Source organism: Coregonus lavaretus (assembly GCF_964263955.1).
Source record: "Coregonus lavaretus genome assembly, chromosome: 10".
Lineage (NCBI taxonomy): Eukaryota > Metazoa > Chordata > Actinopteri > Salmoniformes > Salmonidae > Coregonus > Coregonus lavaretus.
In genome coordinates this window covers 22,905,460-22,928,925 of record NC_139997.1, presented here as the reverse complement: position 1 = coordinate 22,928,925, position 23,466 = coordinate 22,905,460, and the positions used below count along the sequence as shown (strand labels likewise).

Here is a 23,466-nt window from a genome sequence, read left to right as displayed (position 1 = left end):
TAGTTTGGCTAGTTCTAACTACTTAACTATTTAGCATACATTAATGTCATTGTCATGTCCTAAAATAACTTTCCACCGGCACTCATGTATAACCGCAAATAGCCAACACACATACGGGTGCGCAGTTGATGAAACCAATGCTGCAAACTCAGGTTGTATAACAGTCTCTCAAGCGGATTCTCCTCTATTCAATACTGGCCATGTAATTCTGATCAAGTTAAAAAATATTCTTAGAATAACCTAATTGATAAGTAACTCCTATGCTGTCAAGGTCTCTCATGAACACTGAATATTATATTTACCTTACAAATAGATTAACATCTCAAGTTAGCTACCTTGCCCACCTTAGCCATTTGATCCCTGGTTCATTGAATGAGGGAATTATTATAAAAAGACATAAAAAGTATTTGGCTATAATTGTAATGTTGCAGGGTGGCCAACCATCCTCCTGGAGAGTCCAGGAGAGCTACTGGGAATGCAGGCTTTTGCTCCAGCCTTGCTCGAACACACCATATAAAAAAAAAAAAATCAGCTGCTCAAATCACATTTTATTGGTCGCATACATGTTTAGCAGATATTATTGCGGTGTAGCGAAATGATTGTGTTCCTAGCTCCAAAAGCGCAGTAATATCTAACAATACACAACAAGACACACAAATCTAAAAGTTAAATAATGGAATTAAGAAATATATAAATATTAGGACAAGCAATGTCAGAGTCCAGAGTAGAAATATATATACAGTGGGGAGAAGTATTTGATACACTGCAGATTTTGCAGGTTTTCTTACTTACAAAGCATGTAGAGGTCTGTAATTTTTATCAGAGGTACACTTCAACTGTGAGAGACGGAATCTAAAAGAAAAATCCAGAAAATCACATTGTATGATTTTTAAGTAATTAATTTGCACTTTATTGCATGACATAAGTATTTGATACATCAGAAAAGCAGAACTTAATATTTGGTACAGAAACCTTTGTTTGCAATTACAGAGATCATACGTTTCCTGTAGGTCTTGACCAGGTTTGCACACACTGCAGCAGGGATTTTGGCCCACTCCTCCATACAGACCTTCTCCAGATCCTTCAGGTTTCGGGGGCTGTCGCTGGGCAATACGGACTTTCAGCTCCCTCCAAAGATTTTCTATTGGGTTCAGGTTTGGAGACTGGCTAGGCCACTCCAGGACCTTGAGATGCTTCTTACGGAGCCACTCCTTAGTTGCCCTGGCTGTGTGTTTCGTGTTTGGAGGATCTCTGTAATTGCAAACAAAGGTTTCTGTACCAAATATTAAGTTCTGCTTTTCTGATGTATCAAATACTTATGTCATGCAATAAAATGCATATTAATTACTTTAAAATCATACAATGTGATTTTCTGGATTTTTGTTTTAGATTCCGTCTCTCACAGTTGAAGTGTACCTATGATAAAAATTACAGACCTCTACATGCTTTGTAAGTAGGAAAACCTGCAAAATCGGCAGTGTATCAAATACTTGTTCTCCCCACTGTATGTGATGGGATGTATAGACATTATGGACAGTATGTGGATGGAATATATAGTATAATTGAAGAATACGTGGATAGAATAGTATACAGCAAAAGTTAAATAGGATGGCCTTGACTAGAATACAGTTTATACAGTACATATGAAATGGGTAACAGTATGTAAACATTATTAAAGTGATCAGTGTTCCATTATTGAAGTGACCAGTGTTCCATGTCTATGTACATAGAGCAGCAGCATTTAAGGTGCAGGGATGAATTACCAGGTGGTAGCCAGCTAGTGACAGTAACTAAGTTCAGGGCAGGGTACTGGGTGGAAGCTGGCTAGAGATGGCTATTTAAGTCTGATGGTCTTAAGATATAAGCTGTTTTTCAGTCTCTCAGTCCGAGCTTTGTTGCACCGACCTCGCCTTCTGGATGATAGGGGAGTGAACAGGCCGTGGCTCAGGTCATTGATGATCTTCTTGGCCTTCTTGTGACACCGGGTGCTGTAGCTGTCCTGAAGGGCAGGCAGTGTGCTCCCGGTGATGTGTTAGGCTGACCGCACCACCATCTGGAGAGCCCTGTGGTTGCGGACGGTGCAGTTGCCAGGCGGTGACACAGCCCGACAGGATGCTCTCAATGGTGCATCTGTAAATATTTGTGAGGGTCTTAGGGGCCAAGCCAGCCTCCTGAGGTTGAAGAGGCGCTGTTGCGCCTTCTTTGCCACACTGTGTGGGTGGACCATTTCAGATTGTCAGTGATGTGTACGCCGAGGAACTTAAAGCTTTTCACCGTCTCCACTGCGGCCCCGTCATTGTGAATGGGGGCATGCTCCCTCTGCAGTCTCCTGAAGTCCACGATCAGTTCCTTCATTTTGTTGACGTTGAGGGAGAGGTTATTTTCGTGTCACAACTCCGCCAGGGCCCTCACCTCCTCCCTGTAAGCTGTCTCGTCGTTGTTGGTAATCGGGCCTACCACTGTTGTGTCGTCTGCAAACTTGATGATTGAGTTGGAGGCGTGCGTGGCCACACAATCATGGGTAAACAGGGAGTACAGGAGGGGACTGCGCACACACCCTTGTGGGGCCCCTGTGTTGAGGATCAGCGTAGTATAGGTGTTGTTGCATACCTTCACCACCTGGGGGCGGCCCGTCAGGAAGTCCAGGACCCAGTTGCACAAGGCGGGGTTCAGACCCAGGGCCCCGAGCTTCATGATGAACTTGGAGGGTACTATGGTGTTGAAGGCTGAGCTGTAGTCAATGAACAGCATTTTTACATAGGTATTCCTCTTGTCCAGATGGGATAGGGCAGTGTGCAGTGCCATGGCGATTGCATAATCCGTGGATCTATTGGGGCGGTATGCAAATTGCAGTGGGTCTAGGGTGTCAGGTAATGTGGAGGTGATATGATCCTTGACTAGTCTCTCAAAGCACTTCATGATGACAGAAGTGAGTGCTACGGGGCGATAATCATTTAGTTCAGTTACCTTCGCTTTCTTGGGTACAGGTACAGTAGTGGACATCTTGAAGCATGTGGGGATAGCAGACTGGGATAGGGAGAGATTTAATATGTCCGTAAACACTCCAGCCAGTTCGTCTGCGCATGCTCTGAGGACGCGGCTAGGTATGCTGTCTAGGCTGGCAGCCTTGCAATGGTTAAAATGCTTACAAAATCAGCCATGGAGAACAAGAGCTCACAGTCCTGGGGAGCGGCCCGTGTCGGCGGCACTGTGTTATCCTCAAAGCGGACGAAGGTGTTTAGCTTGTCCGGGAGCAAGACGTCAGTGTCTGCGACCTGGCTGGTTTTCCCTTTATAATCCGTGATTGTCTGGAGTCCCTGCCACATATATCTCATGTCTGAGCCGTTGAATTGCGACTCCACTTTGTCTCTGTACTGACGTTGTGCCTGTTTGATTGCCTTATGGAGGGCATAACTGGACTGTTTGTATTTGTCACCTTGCCGTAGTTAAATGTGGTGGTTCGTGCTTTCAGTTTTGCGCGAATGCTGCCATCTATCCACGGTTTTTGGTTTGGATAGGTTTTAATCGTCACAGTGGGAACAACATCCCCTATACACTCCCTGATGAACTCAGTCACTGTGTCAGTGTATACGTAAATGTTGTTCTCAGAGGCAACCCGGAACATGTCCCAGTCCGCGGAACATGTCCCAGTCCGGAACATGTCCCAGTCCGCGATTAGTCAGACCAGCATTGAATTGACCTTAGCATGGGTAATTCGAGTTTCTGCCTATAGGAAGGGAGGCGCATAATGGAGTCGTGATCTGATTTGCCAAAGGGAGGGCGGGGGAGGGCCTTGTAGCCATCCTGGAAGGGAGAGCAACAATGGTTGAGAGTTTTTGAAGCGCGAGTACTACAGGCGATGTGTTGATAGATCTTCGGTAGCGTTTTCCTCAGTTTGCTTTATTAAAGTCCCCAGCTATAATAAATGCGGCCCCAGGATATGCAGTTTCCAGTTTGCACAAGGTCTAGTGTAGTTCCTTGAGAGCCGTCGTGGTATCGGCTTGAGGGGGAATATACACGGCTGTGATGATAACAGGACCTTGATAAACTGACTCTGGTGTGTTTGAGCAGGGTTGGATAAAAAGCCTGCTAGGGTGACTGCTTCACACAACACTCCACTGCGGGACAGGGACCAGCCATTTGAATGGTTGCGGTTGTGGTTTGGTTGTGGTTGCCCCAAGCAGAGCACCAGTCTGCCAATGTGAGGCAGTGCCAAAAAACAGATGAAAGGGTGGTGGATAGATGGATGGATGGGGGGAGGGATTGGAGAGGGGGATGAATCTAAATGGCTGGGATTATTAAGAGAGGGGTAAAATCTGGTGGACTTAATAGAGGTGGACATTATATCCTTCAATTCCAACTGGTGGGCCCATTTTAACCTGAAAGGGGTATCTCCCTCAATGGACGATGTACCCTGAATCTATTACAGAACATTCAGTGAAAAATAACACAGCTTTAATAATATCAGATTGGATGTACTGCTATTAATCAAACCAGAAACATATGCGGTGGGGTGATCACTTGTTTTATTGGTATTGTGAGTAAATCCAACAGGCACCATGCCACACAGAATGGAACAGCTCCTAAATCTGTTGCCATTGAAGCTCACTGAACTCATGCTTTAACTGTGGTGGCCTGGATAGCTAAGTTTGGAATCCATTTACAAAGTGATCAATTCGCCGAGGCTATTTCGGGAGTACAACAGAAGAACTCGATAATTCACGCAGATCCATACGTTAACTCTTAACGGATATTACATCTTTGGGGGTAAATACATCAGGGCCGGCTGGCACTTGACAAAGCAGGCCAGGGCTTTTTGAAATCTAAATGAGAGGGTGCTGAATCAAAAAGTGACAGGCAAATAAGAGTTGTGATGTCAGCCTCGGGCAATGTCCCTATGGGGAACAGGGTGCCATTTGGGATTGGCCCTTGGTCGGCACCGCGCACACGTTCTTTCAGGATTTATCCCGGGGATAATGTAGCTCATGGGCTGATAAAGGGGTCATAACTTAAATGTGAGGAGCAGAGGAGGAGAAGGAAGAGTGGAAATGGAGAAAGGTTGAGGATGTGGTGGTGGCAGTTGGGGTTAATACTTCTGAAAGCTCTGCCAGATCAGAGTACTGTATATCCTGTCTTCCAGCAGGCTCTGGAAGACAAACTTCTAACAGTCCCCCTTTATGGGCTGACAAACACTTATCCATAACTCTATTAACCATAGCCACTTCCAGGTTGGCAAAAAAGGCAACATATCAAGGACCTACTGAATTTCAAGCAGAAGGTGGACACACTGCAACCTTATGAAAACGCCATTGCCAGTTTTGTCCCCCCTTTCTCTTCTCCTTGCTCCCTGGTCTAATGCCCACGTCCCCAGTGTGTGGGACCTATCCCTCATCCAGGCAGTCTTCCCGATGGCTGGCTTACAGCCTCCAGCCACCTTCATCTCTGGAAGGACAACACGACTAAACCTGACATGAAGCTGCATTTCTGTGGGTCACCCCTTTACACATCTCTCCACTCCTGTCCTATCTCCCACTCTTTGTCTTTTCCATTCTCTTCTTATCCCCTCTCTCTTCTGTTCTTCAAAAGGAAAGTCAAAGGTATGTGCTCCAAACATGGAATTGGTCCATTTCCCTGCACTTACCATCACCATCTATATCAAAGAAAGAAAATGGTGGAATATGCTTCAGAAGCTGTACGTAGATGACAAAACCAGTGGAATAAGTGCAAACCAAATTAACTTTGCCCTCAGCTCACCACCACATTCAAATCTACTCCTGTCTTCCTATTTTCCATTGAGTTGCTTCACTGTTTCTTTTTCGATTCACAAGAGTGATTCCAAACCACAAAACCCCAGTTCCAGAACGAGGGGGAAAAAACAAACTTGGTTGCTTTGATTTGACCCAGAAAGATCCCTCTGAACTGGGGCCAGGGCTGTAGTGACTGGGACTGCAGAGCGTCGACCAGCCCCACTGATCTTAGTGCAGCCATAGGGGAATAACCGGGAGGGAATCAGGACTGTAGAGGTATTTTTGTAGGGCTCCATATAGTACTTGGTGTGCTACAGTATCTTGTCCCACTTTCAGACACTGAGACTTCCAGTCAGTTCCTTTGTTTGTCTGTTCCCTTACTAGTCTGTGGAACTAAAGCGATCTTTCCTGCGTGCTGGATTCTTTCTCCTCCACTCTCTGTACTAAGAGGGTGGCTCTGGGCCAATTCTTCACCCTCCTTTCCCCCCTTTTTTATGGAACAGTGCAGCAGTTTCAGCTCCCCTTTCCAACAACAGAGCCACCCGTTTTCCATGGCATTGCCAAGGTCATGCAAATGGGATACGATCTAGAGGAAACATGTGTGAAACCTGAATCAAGTGAGTCAGTGGAAGGGGTTAGACCGAAGCTACTGGGTTGTGTGGGACCTGTGCGCAATTGTGGGTACTGGAAAACACATGTGAACTTAAGAAAATGGCAGTCAGTAAAATGGAAGAAAGGCATGTCTTCAGTGAACCTTTAACTAGGAAGTCCCTAGAGATGTCCTACATATTACATTTAGGAGAAACAACAAAGTTATTAAAAGTTTCAAAAATACATTTTGATCAATAGACGATGAAATTGGGCCTGGGTTTTATTGAATTGCTTCGCTAGGTCTCTGATGAGAGGGAAACGTAAGTGCTAAGTTAAGGAGAAGATTCGGATGGTATGCTAGACGTCTTTTACAAGTTGTGTGTTTTGTTGCTAGTCAACACCTCGTGAACATCGTGGATGAGGCCAAACGGCATGATTTCACTGTCGCTCTCCTTTCCCACAAGACCCTTATCACCAATCTGACCTTTCTGTTTAGTTGTTAGGTTGATCCAGCTTCACCGTTCCCGCAACTAAGATTCTTCAATCATGACCCAATGTGTTTTCAGAAAAATGAAAAATAGGTCAATCCCCTAACGTTACTAGCTAACAGAGGGGTGTGCTGGGTATGACTTACAGTATTGGACGTCCATTAGGTGTGTGACAAGATTCGAGAAACAGAGGTTTTCCTTGTGACTGTGCGTCTTTGAGAGAGTGTTTGTTTGCGTGCAAGTGAGTGTGTGTGTGCGCAAGTGTATGTGTATATCAGAGAGCACTGATTGAGTGAGAATGACACCGCAGCATAGCACAGCACCCGGGGGTTACTCTGTCATACCTGGCAGTAGATCTGGACCAAGTACTGCAGCTCTTTGGACTCAAAGCCATTCCGTGTCACTTCACTCTGTTCATCCGCGAGGGCCAGCTGGAATACAGAGAGGGAAAGGGGGAGAGAGAGAGGGAGAGAGAAAGTATGAGACACATAGTGTTTGGGGTTTTGGGTCAAATGGCACAAGGGCGTGGATGTGGTCAGATGACAACAGATAATTAAGTTGAAACAACCCTTTAACCTTTCTCTAACCCCCCCCTCTCAACCAAAACAAAATAAACATCATCCCTTACAACCCCTGACAGTTAAACCTGGCCCAAGGCAAGTATTCACAAACCGTCTCAGAGTAGGAGTACTGATCCAGGATCAGTTTTCCTTTTTAGATCATAATGAATATGATTATACGGACAGGTGGGATCTGATCCTAGAACACCACTCCTACTCAAACGCTTTGTGTAGAAAACAAAACCGAAAATCACCCTCCCTCATCACTGAACAAATCACTGTCTTTGCGTCACACAAACCCAGCTCGGGTATCATCACTGACAGAAGACAGCAGAAACCCCTTTAACACTCAATTCCTAATCCCTTTGCTGTGACAATGCAAGCGGAAGAGAGAGAACACCTCAAATGTAAACGTTACAAGTCCCTTCCCTTCCCAGATGAGCTAGCTAACAAAGAGAGAACATTGAAAGAGGAGATTACAGAATAAAGCATGAAGGAAGGAGGGACAATCATAAGGTGGGATGATGAGACTGATTTGTCCCCAGCTGAGCCCCCCTGCTTGCCTGCCCACGTTCTTATGAAATATAAATGAGGACTGGAGCGTCCCACACAGCAGGTGAGCGTCTCTCCATGTTACTCAGTAGACCACGGAGGAACTGATATCTGGGTCGAATTCAATAGTACACGTTTTGTAATGGAAAACGTAAACAATCGTTTCTTATTGGACAAATTCAGGTAGTCCCTTGACTCCCTCCCCATTTCGGTCTGTTTGCTTCTGTTTGGTTCCTAGTGAATACGACCCTGATCTGGCTGTGAGCACTGGACTTGACAAGCTTATTGACGCATAAGCCTACTTTACGAGTTATTCGCAACAGTTTGATGCTATAGGCCTATAGTGCCATACATTCACAATGTAGGCCTAAGATGATTTTTTTCTAATTTCAGGGAGTCATTCATTTCGATTGAGCCTATGACTTGTATGAAAATTAGAAGAACATTACGGGAGTATGACATTTTCGCATAATTTATAGCTAAGAAAGGGGATTCCATTATAATTCATTACTCTCCGTTTTCCCTATAGAACCGGGAGTAGAGGGCCTCCCGAGTGGCGCAGTGGTCTAAGGCACTGCATCGCAGTGCTAGCTGTACCACTAGAGATCATGGTTTGAGTCCAGGCTCTGTCGCAGCCGGCCGCGACCGGGAGACCCATGGGGCGGCGTATAATTGGCCCAGCGTCTTCCAGGTTAGGGGAGGGCTTGGCCGGCAGGGATATTCTTGTCCCATCGCGCACTAGCGACTCCTGTTGTGGGCCGGGCGCAGTGCACGCTGACACGGTCGCCAGGTGTATGGTGTTTCCTCCGACACATTGGTGCGGCTGGCTTCCAGGTTAAGCGGGCATTGTGTCGAGAAGCAGTGCGGCTCGGTTGGATTGTGTTTCGGAGGACGCACGGCTATCGACCTTCGCCTCTCCCGAGTCCGTACGGGAGTTGCAGCGATGGGACAAGACTGTAACTATCAATTGGATACCACGAAATTGGGGAGAAAAAGGGGTAAAAAAAAAAATATATATATATATAATAATAATAAAGACCGGGAGTAGAACTGCAAGTAGGAAACAAACACCAGTGTACTCCATTTCTCAACATTAGATATATGTGATACCTTATAACACCTATTACTTAGCTAGGCATGCCAACAAGCGATTTGCTTTTGTCCTAGTTGAAGCTGCTAGCCTATATCTCCCAATCAATTCCTTTACTTTAACACAATTGCAAGCCTGTGCAGTGAATTGTATGGTTTGTGTGGTCCCTTCATGCACAGACACACACAGTACAACAGTCTCTGTGTTCACCCCCATCATTGCACACACATTATGGATACACACACACATTCAAACTGAATGGCCCTCGCTGTCCTTTGTGCCTGAGGGGTCTGCTCCGTATCTCCCAGGCACCAGACCCCTTCAACCCCAACACACACACCTCCCCCACACGGCCCACCACGCACCTCTCCGCTCCCCATCCATCCCTGTGATTGACATGTCATAAAGACACGAGCTGGGTGTGCTGACCGGGGCAACACGTGCAAGCACTAACCTCAGCGGAGAAAACCCCCAAAACGATCATGTGTACACAGTCAAACACACAAACAGGGTTTAGTGGGGTCTTGTTTGTGTAGCGATGAGCAAAACAAACTTAGACCCTTGAGATTTTCCCGTTGTTATGAGTGGTAGACCCTCAGCAGCCACAGAAGATAATAGCCAGCTCAGCTCTAACCTGAGCTCTATACTACAAATGTTGTTTGAGGAGTTAGCGAGGTAACTTTGGTCAACTCTGAGTTCAACTTGGGATAACCGGTACCATGAAAGTGGCACACCTTTTAGCCAGGTACATTTCTATGGCAACTAATCCTTCAGAACTAATCATTCAGGAATGTGAAGTTAACGGAAGCTGGCTAGCTTTAGAAATGCCTGAGTAGATCTAGCGTGCTTCGTAGTATACCCCTCAGGTTAGCATCGAGGTTGTCAATACACTGATCTAGGTGCAGTGGGACTGGGGCAAGACCACACCCTACATGGAACACAACAGAACAGAACACTGATCAGTAGTAAGGTGCCTTTACCATCCACAGCAGAGACTGTACAGTTGATATATAGGCTAAACAGCGGTGCTTTGTATGAATCTCGGGCTGTTACTTGGTTTAATTTACCCATGGATGTGTGTGTGTATGCTTGTATAAAAAAATACAAGCATACACCGGATAGGTGCAGTGAAATGTGTTGTTTTACAGGGTCATAGTAGTACGGCACCCCTGGAGGAAATTAGGGTTAAATGCCTTGCTCAAGGAAACAGACCGATTTTTCACCTTGTCAGCTCGGTTATTCACCGTATTACTGCAACGCTATAACTGCTAGGCTACCTGCCGCTCCTATCCTCGTGGGTACCGGAAATCCCCAAATCCCCACAAGGATATTAAAACAAGGAAAATTATCCCGGGACCCCAAGAGGACAAAGGCTATTTTAGGTTTAGGGTTTAGGTTTAGCGTAATAATTAGGGTTAGAATTAGGGTTAGGGGTTAAGTTGAGGGTTAGGAGTTCAGGTTCAGGGTTAGGGAAAATAGGATTTTGAACAGAAATCAATTTTAGGTCCCAACAAGGATAGTAAAACATATGCTGTGTGTGTGTGCGTGGGGCCAGGTTCAATATGCACCTGCCAACCCTGTTAGCCACCTTTCTGCACTTCAGACAGACACTTAATGAAAAAGTCCTCCAAGTTGGACACACTAGCAAGGGACTCGAATCATAGGAAAATTACATGGCTCTGTCAAACGGTCCATTTCAGAGTGCATGGATGGAGTCGTCCTTGAAAAATGGCAGAAAACAACAATCCCATGTTCCAAACACATCTAGGGCCTCATTTTGAAAAGATTAATTGGTGTCCTTGGCGGTGTCCTTGGCATTAGCCTCCATGTTTTTGAGTGCTTGGAATTGAAGAACTAGAGAATTAGCATCCTTTCATTTCCGCGGAATACTTCTGTAAGTGGCCGTGACGACCTTTTCACCTACTATTTAAACATCTGATCTCTATCTATGGAGCCAGCGGGTTTACTGTGTTACAAAAAATAGGCAAGGCTACGTGTGGAACGCAAAATAGCAGGCTTGGTTTAAGTGCCATTGTAACTCTAGACGGCTTGGCACTGCCTACTGTTTGCAGCGACGACTCTTTTGCTTCCTCCCTCTCTCTTCTTCTGTTCTGTGTTTTGAATTTTGTTAGATACCACTCTTATATAAACCCTCTCTTCTCTATTTCATCTTCTTCAGTGTTATCGCCTAACTGAAGTGGTATGTTTGCTCAAATAGTTCTACAAACAAAGAACTTTGAGTAAGCTCCAAGCTCAACAAAGAGCTACAGAGGAGAAAGGAGTTTGTTCTTTAAGAGCTTAGAAAGTGTGCTGAACAAACAATGTTGAGAGAGAGAGAGAGAGAGAGAGAGAGAGAGAGAGAGAGAGAGAGAGAGAGAGAGAGAGAGAGAGAGAGAGAGAGAGAGAGAGAGAGAGAGAGAGAGAGAGAGAGAGAGAGAGAGAGAGAGAGAGACTATGCTCGGAACAGGGGAACAACTAGTCCAATATACCAACAGCAGGGCTTTTCTCAGCGCAGGGGCAATGAAAACAAACGCCTAATGCAATCCCAAAGAGGCCGACATTTGAGTCGAGTGAAAAATACTTTCCCCATTACGGCAGTAGGGTGTTAAAGCGGCAATCAGCAGTTGAAACAAAGCATCCCCACCCCTGTTTTGGTAAAAAGCTGTAGAAAGTTTCAAGTTCAACAATGCAGTAATCAATAACAATGTAATACTAAAAATAACAAGTTAAAACAAAAACACACAAGATATACAAATAAGAAGAACACAAAGTAAGCAAACATACTATATATAGGGTCAGTTCCAGTACCATAGTTACAATGTGCAGGAATACTGGATCGATAGAGGTAGATATGTATAGGGGTTAGGTGACTAGGCATTAGGATATATGATAGAGTAGCAGCAGCTTATATGATGATTGTATGTGAGTGTGTGTTGAGTAAGTATAAATGTACAGTTGAAGTCGGAAGTTTACATACACCTTAGCCAAATACATTTAAACTCAGTTTTTCACAATTCCTGACATTTAATCCTAGTAAAAATTCCCTGTCTTATGTCAGTTAGGATCACCACTTCATTTTAAGAATGTGAAATGTCAGAACAATAGTAGAGAGAATAATATATTTCAGCTTTTATTTCTTTCATCACATTCCCAGTGGGTCAGAAGTTTACATACACTCAATTAGTATTTGGTAGCATTGCCTTTAAATTGTTTAACTTGGGTCAAACGTTTCGGGTAGCCTTCCACAAGCTTCCCACAAAAAGTTGGGTGAATTTTGGCCCATTCCTCCAGACAGAGCTGGTGTAATTGAGTCAGGTTTGTAGGCCTCCCTGCTCGCACACACTTTTTCAGTTCTGCCTACAAATGTTCTATAGGATTGAGGTCAGGGCTTTGTGATGGCCACTCCAATACCTTGACTTTGTTGTCTTTAAGCCATTTTGCCACAACTTTGGAAGTATGCTTGGGGTCATTGTCTATTTGGAAGACCCATTTGCGACCAACCTTTAACTTCCTGACTGATGTCTTGAGATGTTGCTTCAATATAGCCACATCATTTTCCTTCCTCATGATGCAATCTATTTTGTGAAGTGCACCAGTCCCACCTGCAGCAAAGCACCCCCACAGCATGATGCTGTCACCCCCGTGCTTCACGGTTGGGATGGTGTTCTTCGGCTTGCAAGCGTCCCCCTTTTCCCTCCAAACATAACGATGGTCATTATGGCCAAACAGTTCTATTTTTGTTTCATCAGGCCAGAGGACATTTCTCCCAAAAGTAAGATCTTTGTCCCCATGTGCATTTGCAAACCGTAATCAGGCTTTTTTATGGCGGTTTTGGAGCAGTGGCTTCTTCCTTGCTGAGCGGCCTTTCAGGTTATGTCGATATAGGACTTGTTTTACTGTGGATATTTAAGTTCTTAGTGACTTGGACACCGAAGAACTTGAAGCTCTCGACCTGCTCCACTGCAGCCCGTCGATGTTGATGTTCCTGTAGTCCACGATCAGCTCCTTGGTCTTACTGACGTTGAGGGGGAGGTGGTTGTTCTGGAGGGGGGGGGGGGGAGACGACGACGACTAAGCACATACCCTTGTGTTAAGGGTCAGCGAGGGAGTTGACGTTGCCTACCCTCACCATCTGGGGTCGGCCAGTCAGGAAGCCCAGGATCCAGTTGCAGAGGAAGGTGTTCAGTCCCAGGGTCCTAAGCTTGGTGACGAGCTTGGAGGGGACAATGGTGCTGAACACTGAGCTGTAGTCAATGAACAGCATTCTCACATAGGTATTCCTCTTATCTAGTGGGTGAGGGCAGTGTGGAGTGCGATTCAGATTGCGTCGTCTGTTGAGGCTGTATGCAAATTGAAGTGGGTCTAGGGTGTCTGAGATGATGGAGTTGATGTGTGCCATAACCAGCCTCTCAAAGCACTTCATGATTACAGAAGTGAGTGCTACAGGGCGGTCGTCATTGTGGCAGGTAGCCTTAGAGTTCTTAGGAACAGGAATGATGGAAGTCATCTTTAACATTGGAGTAAAACAAGCTTATATTTTGGCGTATGACAGTTGAACTAAGCTCATGAGGCATTTATAAGTTATATTCAAGAATCAATGGGTACATATCATTCATTTATAAGTCCAAAAATTGATGTAGTAACTGCAGATTGACCCTTTAAAAGAGTTTGGACTGCTGCTTCTGAACAGAGAGAGGGTGAGTGTTGGGTGGTGGTACGTACAAACTCAAGCTGTCATGCACATAGTACGCACACAAATACAATTTGTCATGCACACACACACACACACACAAATGGAAAGGGTAGGCTACATGTGCATACGCACACACTGTCACACACATACAATGAATTCATTACCGGTGGCGCTCAATGACAGTTCAATGAACCGGGAGTGACAGAGCCACCAGTCTATTGTTCAGCTGGGATCCCTGCTGCTGAGCCACACGTACACACACACATTTGTGCCGCTCCATTAAAAAAAAGTTACTAATTCCAACTCCCAGCCAGTGCATGTGCCTCTGCTATTGCATTGAAACACTGACTTGCCCATAAAGACCACCACAGTGACAGAAGATTCCATTCACAGTGGCCTTGCTCCAGAGAGAGAGAATATATATGTATGTGTGTGCGTGAGTGTGTGAGCAGCTATTGCTGCCCTCTAGCTCTCTAGTACAAACTCAAGGTGCCAGTCTCCCAACACAGAGAAAGGGTAAACATAGAAAAGAGAAAGAACGATAAAGAGGAAGAGAGGTGCTCTCATTCAGTACTCACAGCAGCAGAGTCCCGTTGCCACTGCTTTGGCCGTCCAGCCTTTTGTTTGGCTTCCCCTCACGCTGCCTCCCAGGGGCTGAACGAGAAAGAGAGCCCCCCTACTTAACACACACCCTGAAGCCGTCCTCCCCTTTAGCCTGCAGAATCCATCTCTCACCGTGCGTGTGTCAAAGTGGCAGGTTCCCCCGTCCCACCAGCCTCTGTTCCCCTCGCGTCCGATACGAATCCACTCTGCAGGATACAGATGTCAGCCCTGTCTCCTTACGAGCTCACACACACTCTCTCTCTCGGTCTGTTTGTGTGTGGAGTGCAACCCCTCCCAGAGAGAGAGAGAGGAGGGGGGGCAGCGGTAGCACCAGCAGCAGTGGAGCAGTTGTTTATTGGGTTTGGAAGATTCCACGTCGGGACCTGTGTGGTTTTCATCCATTCTGTTTTGTTCTCTCCATCTATAAACTTTGTGATGATCTCTGGGTTCCTTTCTCTCCCACCTTCTCGCTCTCCCTCTCTTTGTCCTACTTCATGTCTTGGCTAGCTCTGGTTCAACAGGGCATATTTTACGCTCAATTTCACAGGCAGAAGTAGTAGCTGATAAAAAAAAGCGTTATTCTTTCCTGCCCTGCACACCCGCTCTTTCCGTCTCTCCACCACCTGCTCTCTCCCTCTCCTCTTTCCCTCACTCCCCCCCTCCTCTCTCATTGGTACAGTCCCCAGGACAAAGCGAGAGGGCTGGAGCGAGCCAAAATAAATAGAGGGGAGGGGTGTGTAGAAGAGGTGGGGAGGAAGTGGTTGTCTTTGCAGGAGAGCAGTTATTTTCTCCAGCATGTGCCCTCTCTCTCTCTGTATTTCTTTCCTTTCTAGAATTATGCAATCTCTACACTTGAGCGTCAATGTCTATTTGTGACTCGTTTCAGGAAACTCGGCGTATGTCGCGGGTCACTACTGCACAGGAGAGCCATTTGAACATAAATGTTAAAAAAAAAAATCTAAATGCATTTTTTGGCAGAAATGCCTTCTGGAACATGTGAACTTTAAATGTGCCTTGTAATGTAAATACAAATAAAATTGTTAAATTACGAGTTTAGTTGGTTAATCAAGAGAAAAAGACAACAACCTTCCCACTAGCCATGATTGGTTGAGATAATGAGTGGGCTGGACATGCCGAGAGAGGAGTTCGGATTGGTCCGTCATATAGCACGCTTCTGTTTATTTGAGCTGGTCAGTATGTGTAGTTAATCCTGTCTAACGCAGCTTTTTTTTTTTTTTTATGTATCGTGTAGTGGAGCTGCAAGTGTTGCTCTCCACTTTCTGGAGGATCGAGTTTTGAAATCAGTGGAATTAGAGTATGATAGCTAAAGAGATGGAGAAAGCACCTGTCTCCGGATTACATCTTCAAACTAAGGGCAACCATAGCATCCGTGACAGGGACACACGTCCATCATGCATGTCTAGCTAGCTACATTTTCAGATATTACACATTTCTAATTTTGACAGAAAGTGGTTTCATTTCAAGTTCGTGTACTGTTTGCTAGCTAGCTAACGTTACCTGGCTGGCTTGCTAACTAACGTTACGTGTATGATCTTATTCTTTGTATCTCAGAGCCATTTGCTTGCTAACATTGAACCTGGTTGGTTAGCTACCTGCAGATTCATGCAGGGCAGTATTGTCATGAGTTAGGATTATGGTTCATTGTTTACCTAGTTAGCTAGCTACATGTTTTAACAAAAGACTCCACTATGCAAGTAACCATTTCGGGTGAGTTTGTAAATTCAGTCTTAGTATGCCAGAGCGCAGAATAACTGATGAATTTACGAATATGGCCTGTCTCAGTAAACGTTGGCAAAAAAGCATAATTAAATTGCTGCCAGCAGTACAGTTAGTCACCAACGCTCTGGATAACATGAAAACAGCCTAACCAGCTCTGCTAGGGCGAGTAAAATGATCAGTGGGGTGTTCTCTCATGAACTAGAACTAGCAGATCTGGTTAGGCTGTTTTCATGTTATCCAGAGGTAAACAATTAACCATAATCCCAATTTTGTGTCTGGAAGTAGCTAGCAAGCTAGCCAATGTTAGCCAGTTAGCTTGGGTGCTTGACTGCCGTTGTGAGGTCAGAACGCTCGGATCAACCCTACTCAGCAGCCAGAGCGTCAAGTGTGTGCTCTCAACGCTCCGAGAGCGAAACAAAATGGGTGGGGCTAAAGCTTAAGAGGGTGTGAACGATGCTGAATGGGTGTAGACAAAGAACAGCTCTTCAGTAGGTACCAAAACATTCAAAGGCCATTTAATCAAAAAGTAGATTACAACTTTCAAAGCAGAATTACTTTCCCATGCAGTGTATGATATACCATTTTGTAGCTTGAAACAGTTTCACATTTTGCTACATACAGTGGGGAAAAAAAGTATTTAGTCAGCCACCAATTGTGCAAGTTCTCCCACTTAAAAAGATGAGAGAGGCCTGTAATTTTCATCATAGGTACACGTCAACTATGACAGACAAATTGAGAAAAAAAAATCCAGAAAATCACATTGTAGGATTTTTAATGAATTTATTTGCAAATTATGGTGGAAAATAAGTATTTGGTCACCTACAAACAAGCAAGATTTCTGGCTCTCACAGACCTGTAACTTATTCTTGAAGAGGCTCCTCTGTCCTCCACTCGTTACCTGTATTAATGGCACCTGTTTGAACTTGTTATCAGTATAAAAGACACCTGTCCACAACCTCAAACAGTCACACTCCAAACTCCACTATGGCCAAGACCAAAGAGCTGTCAAAGGACAGCAGAAACAAAATTGTAGACCTGCACCAGGCTGGGAAGACTGAATCTGCAATAGGTAAGCAGCTTGGTTTGAAGAAATCAACTGTGGGAGCAATTATTTGGAAATGGAAGACATACAAGACCACTGATAATCTCCCTCGATCTGGGGCTCCACGCAAGATCTCACCCGTGGGGTCAAAATGATCACAAGAACGGTGAGCAAAATTCCCAGACCACACGGGGGGACCTAGTGAATGACCTGCAGAGAGCTGGGACCAAAGTAACAAAGCCTACCATCAGTAACACACTACGCCGCCAGGGACTCAAATCCTGCAGTGCCAGACGTTTCCCCCTGCTTAGGCCAGTACATGTCCAGGCCCGTCTGAAGTTTGCTAGAGTGCATTTGGATGATCCAGAAGAGGATTGGGAGAATGTCATATGGTCAGATGAAACCAAAATATAACTTTTTGGTAAAAACTCAACTCGTCGTGTTTGGAGGACAAAGAATGCTGAGTTGCATCCAAAGAACACCATACCTACTGTGAAGCATGGGGGTGGAAACATCATGCTTTGGGGCTGTTTTTCTGCAAAGGGACCAGGACGACTGATCCGTGTAAAGGAAAGAATGAATGGGGCCATGTATCGTGAGATTTTGAGTGAAAACCTCCTTCCATCAGCAAGGGCATTGAAGATGAAACGTGGCTGGGTCTTTCAGCATGACAATGATCCCAAACACACCGCCCGGGCAACGAAGGAGTGGCTTCGTAAGAAGCATTTCAAGGTCCTGGAGTGGCCTATCCAGTCTCCAGATCTCAACCCCATAGAAAATCTTTGGAGGGAGTTGAAAGTCCGTGTTGCCCAGCGACAGCCCCAAAACATCACTGCTCTAGAGGAGATCTGCATGGAGGAATGGGCCAAAATACCAGCAACAGTGTGTGAAAACCTTGTGAAGACAGAAAACGTTTGACCTGTGTCATTCCCAAAAAAGGGTATATAACAAAGTATTGAGAAACTTTTGTTATTGACCAAATACTTATTTTCCACCATAATTTGCAAATAAATTCATAAAAAAATCCTACAATGTGATTTTCTGGATTTTTTTAAATAATTTTGTCTGTCATAGTTGACGTGTACCTATGATGAAAATTACAGGCCTCTCTCATCTTTTTAAGTGGGAGAACTTGCACAATTGGTGGCTGACTAAATACTTTTTTTCCCCACTGTAAGACCGAATCAAGGCAGTCGGTCACATTTACATTCGTTTTAAATTAGAGGACATTTTTCAACAATTTTCAGCTGAGTTTTACTTTAAATTATCTAATTTTACAGAATAGTCTAATGCTTTAAATTATGGTTATGGTGACATTGTTGCAACAGAGAGTCTCTATATAACAGAGGCCAGGAAGCATAATGCTATTGACCCCAGCTAAGGCTTTTGTCTTGTATTCATGTAAAACAATGATTTATGGTGGCTTCATTTGCGCCTTCACCCATCGGTTACCAGGGGTTGTAGCTATAGAACTAAAATAATTCCTAAAAAAGGATACACCAGCCATTAATGCCAAGGTATGAGGAGATATGTCCATTCTATGAATTCTATTTCTATGGTTGTAGACATAGACATAAATTAAGAAAAACAAATATAAATTATCTCCATGGATGCAGCAGCAGCAGGGATGACGTTGTGGGTGCCATCCCATCTGATGGCCATTAGAAGCAGTTTTCCATGAGGACAGTCAAAGTCTGTGTCCCAAATTACACCCTATTGCATTCATTGTGCACTACTTTTGACCAAAGTTCTCTATATAGTGCACTAATTTTGACCAGGGCACATAAGACTCTGATCAAAAATAGTGCACTATGTAGGGAATAGGGTGCCATTTGGGAAGCAGCCTGAGAGAAGGGGGAAGGGAGAGGGGAGCAGACAGCCACATGGTCGGAACATCAGGACGAGACAAGTACACTGGCCCACTGGACATGCCCCAATGAGCTATTCCTCCCGTGTCTGCTTTACTGCTAAAACACATTGAGACTGGACTGGGAAAGTAAGCGTGCGTGTGTGTACTGTGTGCTAGGCTACATATTTGCAGATTTCGGGAGATAAATCTGGCTGTACATTCGGAAAGTATTCAGAACCCTTCACTTTTTCCACATTTTGTTACGTTACAGCCTTATTCTAAAATGGATAAAATTGTTTTTTCCCCCTCACAATCTACACACAATACCCCATAATGACAAAGAAAAACTGGTTTTCTTTGTGTGTGAAATATTACCCTTTACTCAGTACTTTGTTGAAGCACCTTTGGCAGTGATTACAGCCTCAAGTCTTCTTAGGTATGACGCTACAAGCCTGGCACACCTGTATTTGGGGAGTTTCTCCCATTCTTCTCTGCAGATCCTCTGGAGCAGGTTTTCATCAAGGATCTCTCTGTACTTTGCTCCTTTCAACTTTGCCTCGATCCTGACTAGTCTCCCAGTCCCTGCCGCTGAAAAACATCTGCACAGCATGACGCTGCCACCACCGTAGGGATGGTGCTAGGTGTCCAGACGTGACACTTGGCATTCAGGCCAGAGTCTTGGTTTCATCAGACCAGAGAATCTTGTTTCTCATGGTCTGAGAGTCATTTAGGTGCCTTTTGCAAACTCCAAGCAGGCTGTCATGTGCCTTTTACTGAGGAGTGGCTTCCGTCTGGCCACGCTACCATAAAGGCCTGATTGGGTGAGTGCTGCAGGGATTGCTGTCCTTCTGGAAGTTTCTCCCATCTCCACAGAGGAACTCTGGAGCTCTGTCAGATTGACCATCTGGTTCTTGGTCACCTCCCTGACCAAGGCCCTTCTCCCCCGATTGCTCAGTTTGGCCAGGCGGTCAGCTCTAGCAAGAGTCTTGGTGGTTCGAAACTTCTTCCATTTAAGAATGATGGAGGCCACTTTGTTCTTGTGGACCTTCAATGCTGCCGACATTTTTTGGTACCCTTCCCTAGATCTGTGCCTCGACACAATGTTGTCTCGGAGCTCTATGGACAATTCCTTCGACCTCATGGCTTGGTTTTTGCTCTGACGTGCACTGTCAACTGTGGGACCTTATATAGACAGGTGTGTGGCTTTCCAAATCATGTCCAATCAATTGAATTTACCACAGGTGGACTGCAGTCAAGTTGTAGAAACATCAAGGATGATCAATGGAAACAGGATGCACCTGAGCTCAATTTCAAGTTTCATAGCAAAGGGTCTGATTACTTACGTAAAAAATGTTTTCGCTTTGTCATTATGGGGTATTGTGTGTAGATTGATGAGGGAAAAAAATATTTAATCAATTTTAGAATAAGGCTGTAACGTAACAAAATGTGGAAAAAGTCAAGGGGTCTGAATACTTTCCTATGTTAGAGAAATATGTAATAGCTAGGTAGTTGGGGCGGACTCGGTCAAAATATGTAGAGGATTTCCTACTGAGTGTGTGATAACATCTGACCTCTCAATTCCTAGTATCATCCTCCCCCTCATGCCAGAGGAATAAATTATAAGGGTCTATACAGATAATAACTTTTCTGTACAGTGCCAGTCAAAACTTTGGACACACCGACTCATTCAAGGGTTTTTCTTTATTTTTACACATTTCTACATTGTAGAATAATAGTGAAGACATCAAAACTATGAAATAGCACATATGGAATCATGTAGTAACCAAAAAGTATCAAAGTAGCCACCCTTTGCATTGATGACAGCTTTGCACACTCTTGGCATTCTCTCAACCAGCTTCATGAGGAATGCTTTTCCAACAGTCTTGAAGGAGTTCCCACATATGCTGAGCACTTGTTGGCTGCTTTTCCTTCACTTTGCAGTCCAACTCATCCCAAACCATCTCAATTGGGTTGAGGTTGGGTGATTGTGGAGGCCAGGTCATATGATGCAGCACTCCATCACTCTCCTTCTTGGTCAAATAGCCCTTACACAGCCTGGAGGTATGTTTTGGGTCATTGTCCTGTTGAAAAACAAATGATAGTACCACTAAGCGCAAACCAGATGGGATTGCTTATCGCTGCAGAATGCTGTGGTAGCCATGCTGGTTAAGTGTGCCTTGAGTAGGTGAACAGATGATCTCCGCATGTGTTGTTCCCACGTGAAGCATGGAGGTGGTCGTGTGATGGTGCTTTGCTGGTGAAACTGATGGTGCCAAAATCTGTCCAAAATAAATCCAATGCATTTCTATGGACTTATTTTGGGCCTAAGCTTGTCGCCTGCCTTCCCGCCTCGGGACGACTCCCATTGTTAGGGCGGAAACAATCTCTTTTTGGGCTTAGCTGTGATCAATTTGCAGTGTACAAATTATTAGAATTAGCCTATGTTCCGGCCCCTACGACCAAAAACGGCCCCCGGCTGAATCTAGTTGCCTACCCCTGATGTAGGCTATTTCTCTGCCACAATAACTCAGAGGAGACAAGCTTGGAAAATCTCACACACTGGGACATACATAGCCCATAGTACTACTGAAAATCCCCACAGAGCTGGAAAGAGTCCATCCTGGAATCAAACAGAGGAAAAAACTTGGACGACCAAATCTCATTGCGGACCTCTCCTCTGTAATCAGACATAATCCACTACGGTTTTCATCTCAGTTGCTTAATGTTTCAAAAGGCCAAATGGATGAGGTTGGTAATGATTTATAGCCTATGTTTAGTCATCCTCAGCCAATAGTTTTCCCTTTGTCAATAATCAAAATTTGGCCAATAGTCTCCATTTGTCAATAATCCAAATTTAGTCTACAACATTGGCAAAAATCCAAAACTGGCATATAGTCACAATTTTGTCAACAATCCAACCTTGGTCAATAGTCCCCACCATATGTCCATCTGACATCAATTAGCCAGGTCTCTCTTAAGTTGGGTGCCATGTCAGGGACTACTAGATCCACATTTCTAAATCAGCCACAACAGGCAGCTATAAATATTATCATATCATAAGCCAAAGGTGACCTAGTTTTTTTTTACTTTTTCAGGGCAGGTTTGTATGATTTACCAACGTAACCATCTATATGTCTCATAAATTAAGATTTTTTTGACATGTATGCCATAGTAAGCATAGATACAGTGGGGGAAAAAAGTATTTAGTCAGCCACCAATTGTGCAAGTTCTCCCACTTAAAAAGATGAGAGAGGCCTGTAATTTTCATCATAGGTACACGTCAGCTATGACAGACAAATTGAGAAAAAAATTCCAGAAAATCACATTGTAGGATTTTTTATGAATTTATTTGCAAATTATGGTGGAAAATAAGTATTTGGTCACCTACAAACAAGCAAGATTTCTGGCTCTCACAGACCTGTAACTTCTTCTTTAAGAGGCTCCTCTGTCCTCCACTCGTTACCTGTATTAATGGCACCTGTTTGAACTTGTTATCAGTATAAAAGACACCTGTCCACAACCTCAAACAGTCACACTCCAAACTCCACTATGGCCAAGACCAAAGAGCTGTCAAAGGACACCAGAAACAAAATTGTAGACCTGCACCAGGCTGGGAAGACTGAATCTGCAATAGGTAAGCAGCTTGGTTTGAAGAAATCAACTGTGGGAGCAATTATTAGGAAATGGAAGACATACAAGACCACTGATAATCTCCCTCGATCTGGGGCTCCACGCAAGATCTCACCCCGTGGGGTCAAAATGATCACAAGAACGGTGAGCAAAAATCCCAGAACCACACGGGGGGACCTAGTGAATGACCTGCAGAGAGCTGGGACCAAAGTAACAAAGCCTACCATCAGTAACACACTACGCCGCCAGGGACTCAAATCCTGCAGTGCCAGACGTGTCCCCCTGCTTAAGCCAGTACATGTCCAGGCCCGTCTGAAGTTTGCTAGAGTGCATTTGGATGATCCAGAAGAGGATTGGGAGAATGTCATATGGTCAGATGAAACCAAAATAGAACTTTTTGGTAAAAACTCAACTCGTCGTGTTTGGAGGACAAAGAATGCTGAGTTGCATCCAAAGAACACCATACCTACTGTGAAGCATGGGGGTGGAAACATCATGCTTTGGGGCTGTTTTTCTGCAAAGGGACCAGGACGACTGATCCGTGTAAAGGAAAGAATGAATGGGGCCATGTATCGTGAGATTTTGAGTGAAAACCTCCTTCCATCAGCAAGGGCATTGAAGATGAAACGCGGCTGGGTCTTTCAGCATGACAATGATCCCAAACACACCGCCCGGGCAACGAAGGAGTGGCTTCGTAAGAAGCATTTCAAGGTCCTGGAGTGGCCTAGCCAGTCTCCAGATCTCAACCCCATAGAAAATCTTTGGAGGGAGTTGAAAGTCCGTGTTTCCCAGCGACAGCCCCAAAACATCACTGCTCTAGAGGAGATCTGCATGGAGGAATGGGCCAAAATACCAGCAACAGTGTGTGAAAACCTTGTGAA

The 23,466-nt window shown here is 44.7% G+C and overlaps 1 protein-coding gene across 1 annotated transcript in view; it reads right to left on the bottom strand.

The window, feature by feature from the left end:
- The window catches only part of LOC311136268 (rho GTPase-activating protein 32-like), a gene marked incomplete at its 5' end in the record, with an annotated part of 157,636 nt that overhangs the window by 73,026 nt on the left and 61,144 nt on the right, over positions 1-23,466 (bottom strand). The window contains one exon of the mRNA XM_084170399.1: positions 7,171-7,257. Within this exon, the coding sequence (XP_084026525.1) occupies positions 7,171-7,257 (87 nt within the window). The remainder of the gene's footprint in view (positions 1-7,170; positions 7,258-23,466) is intronic.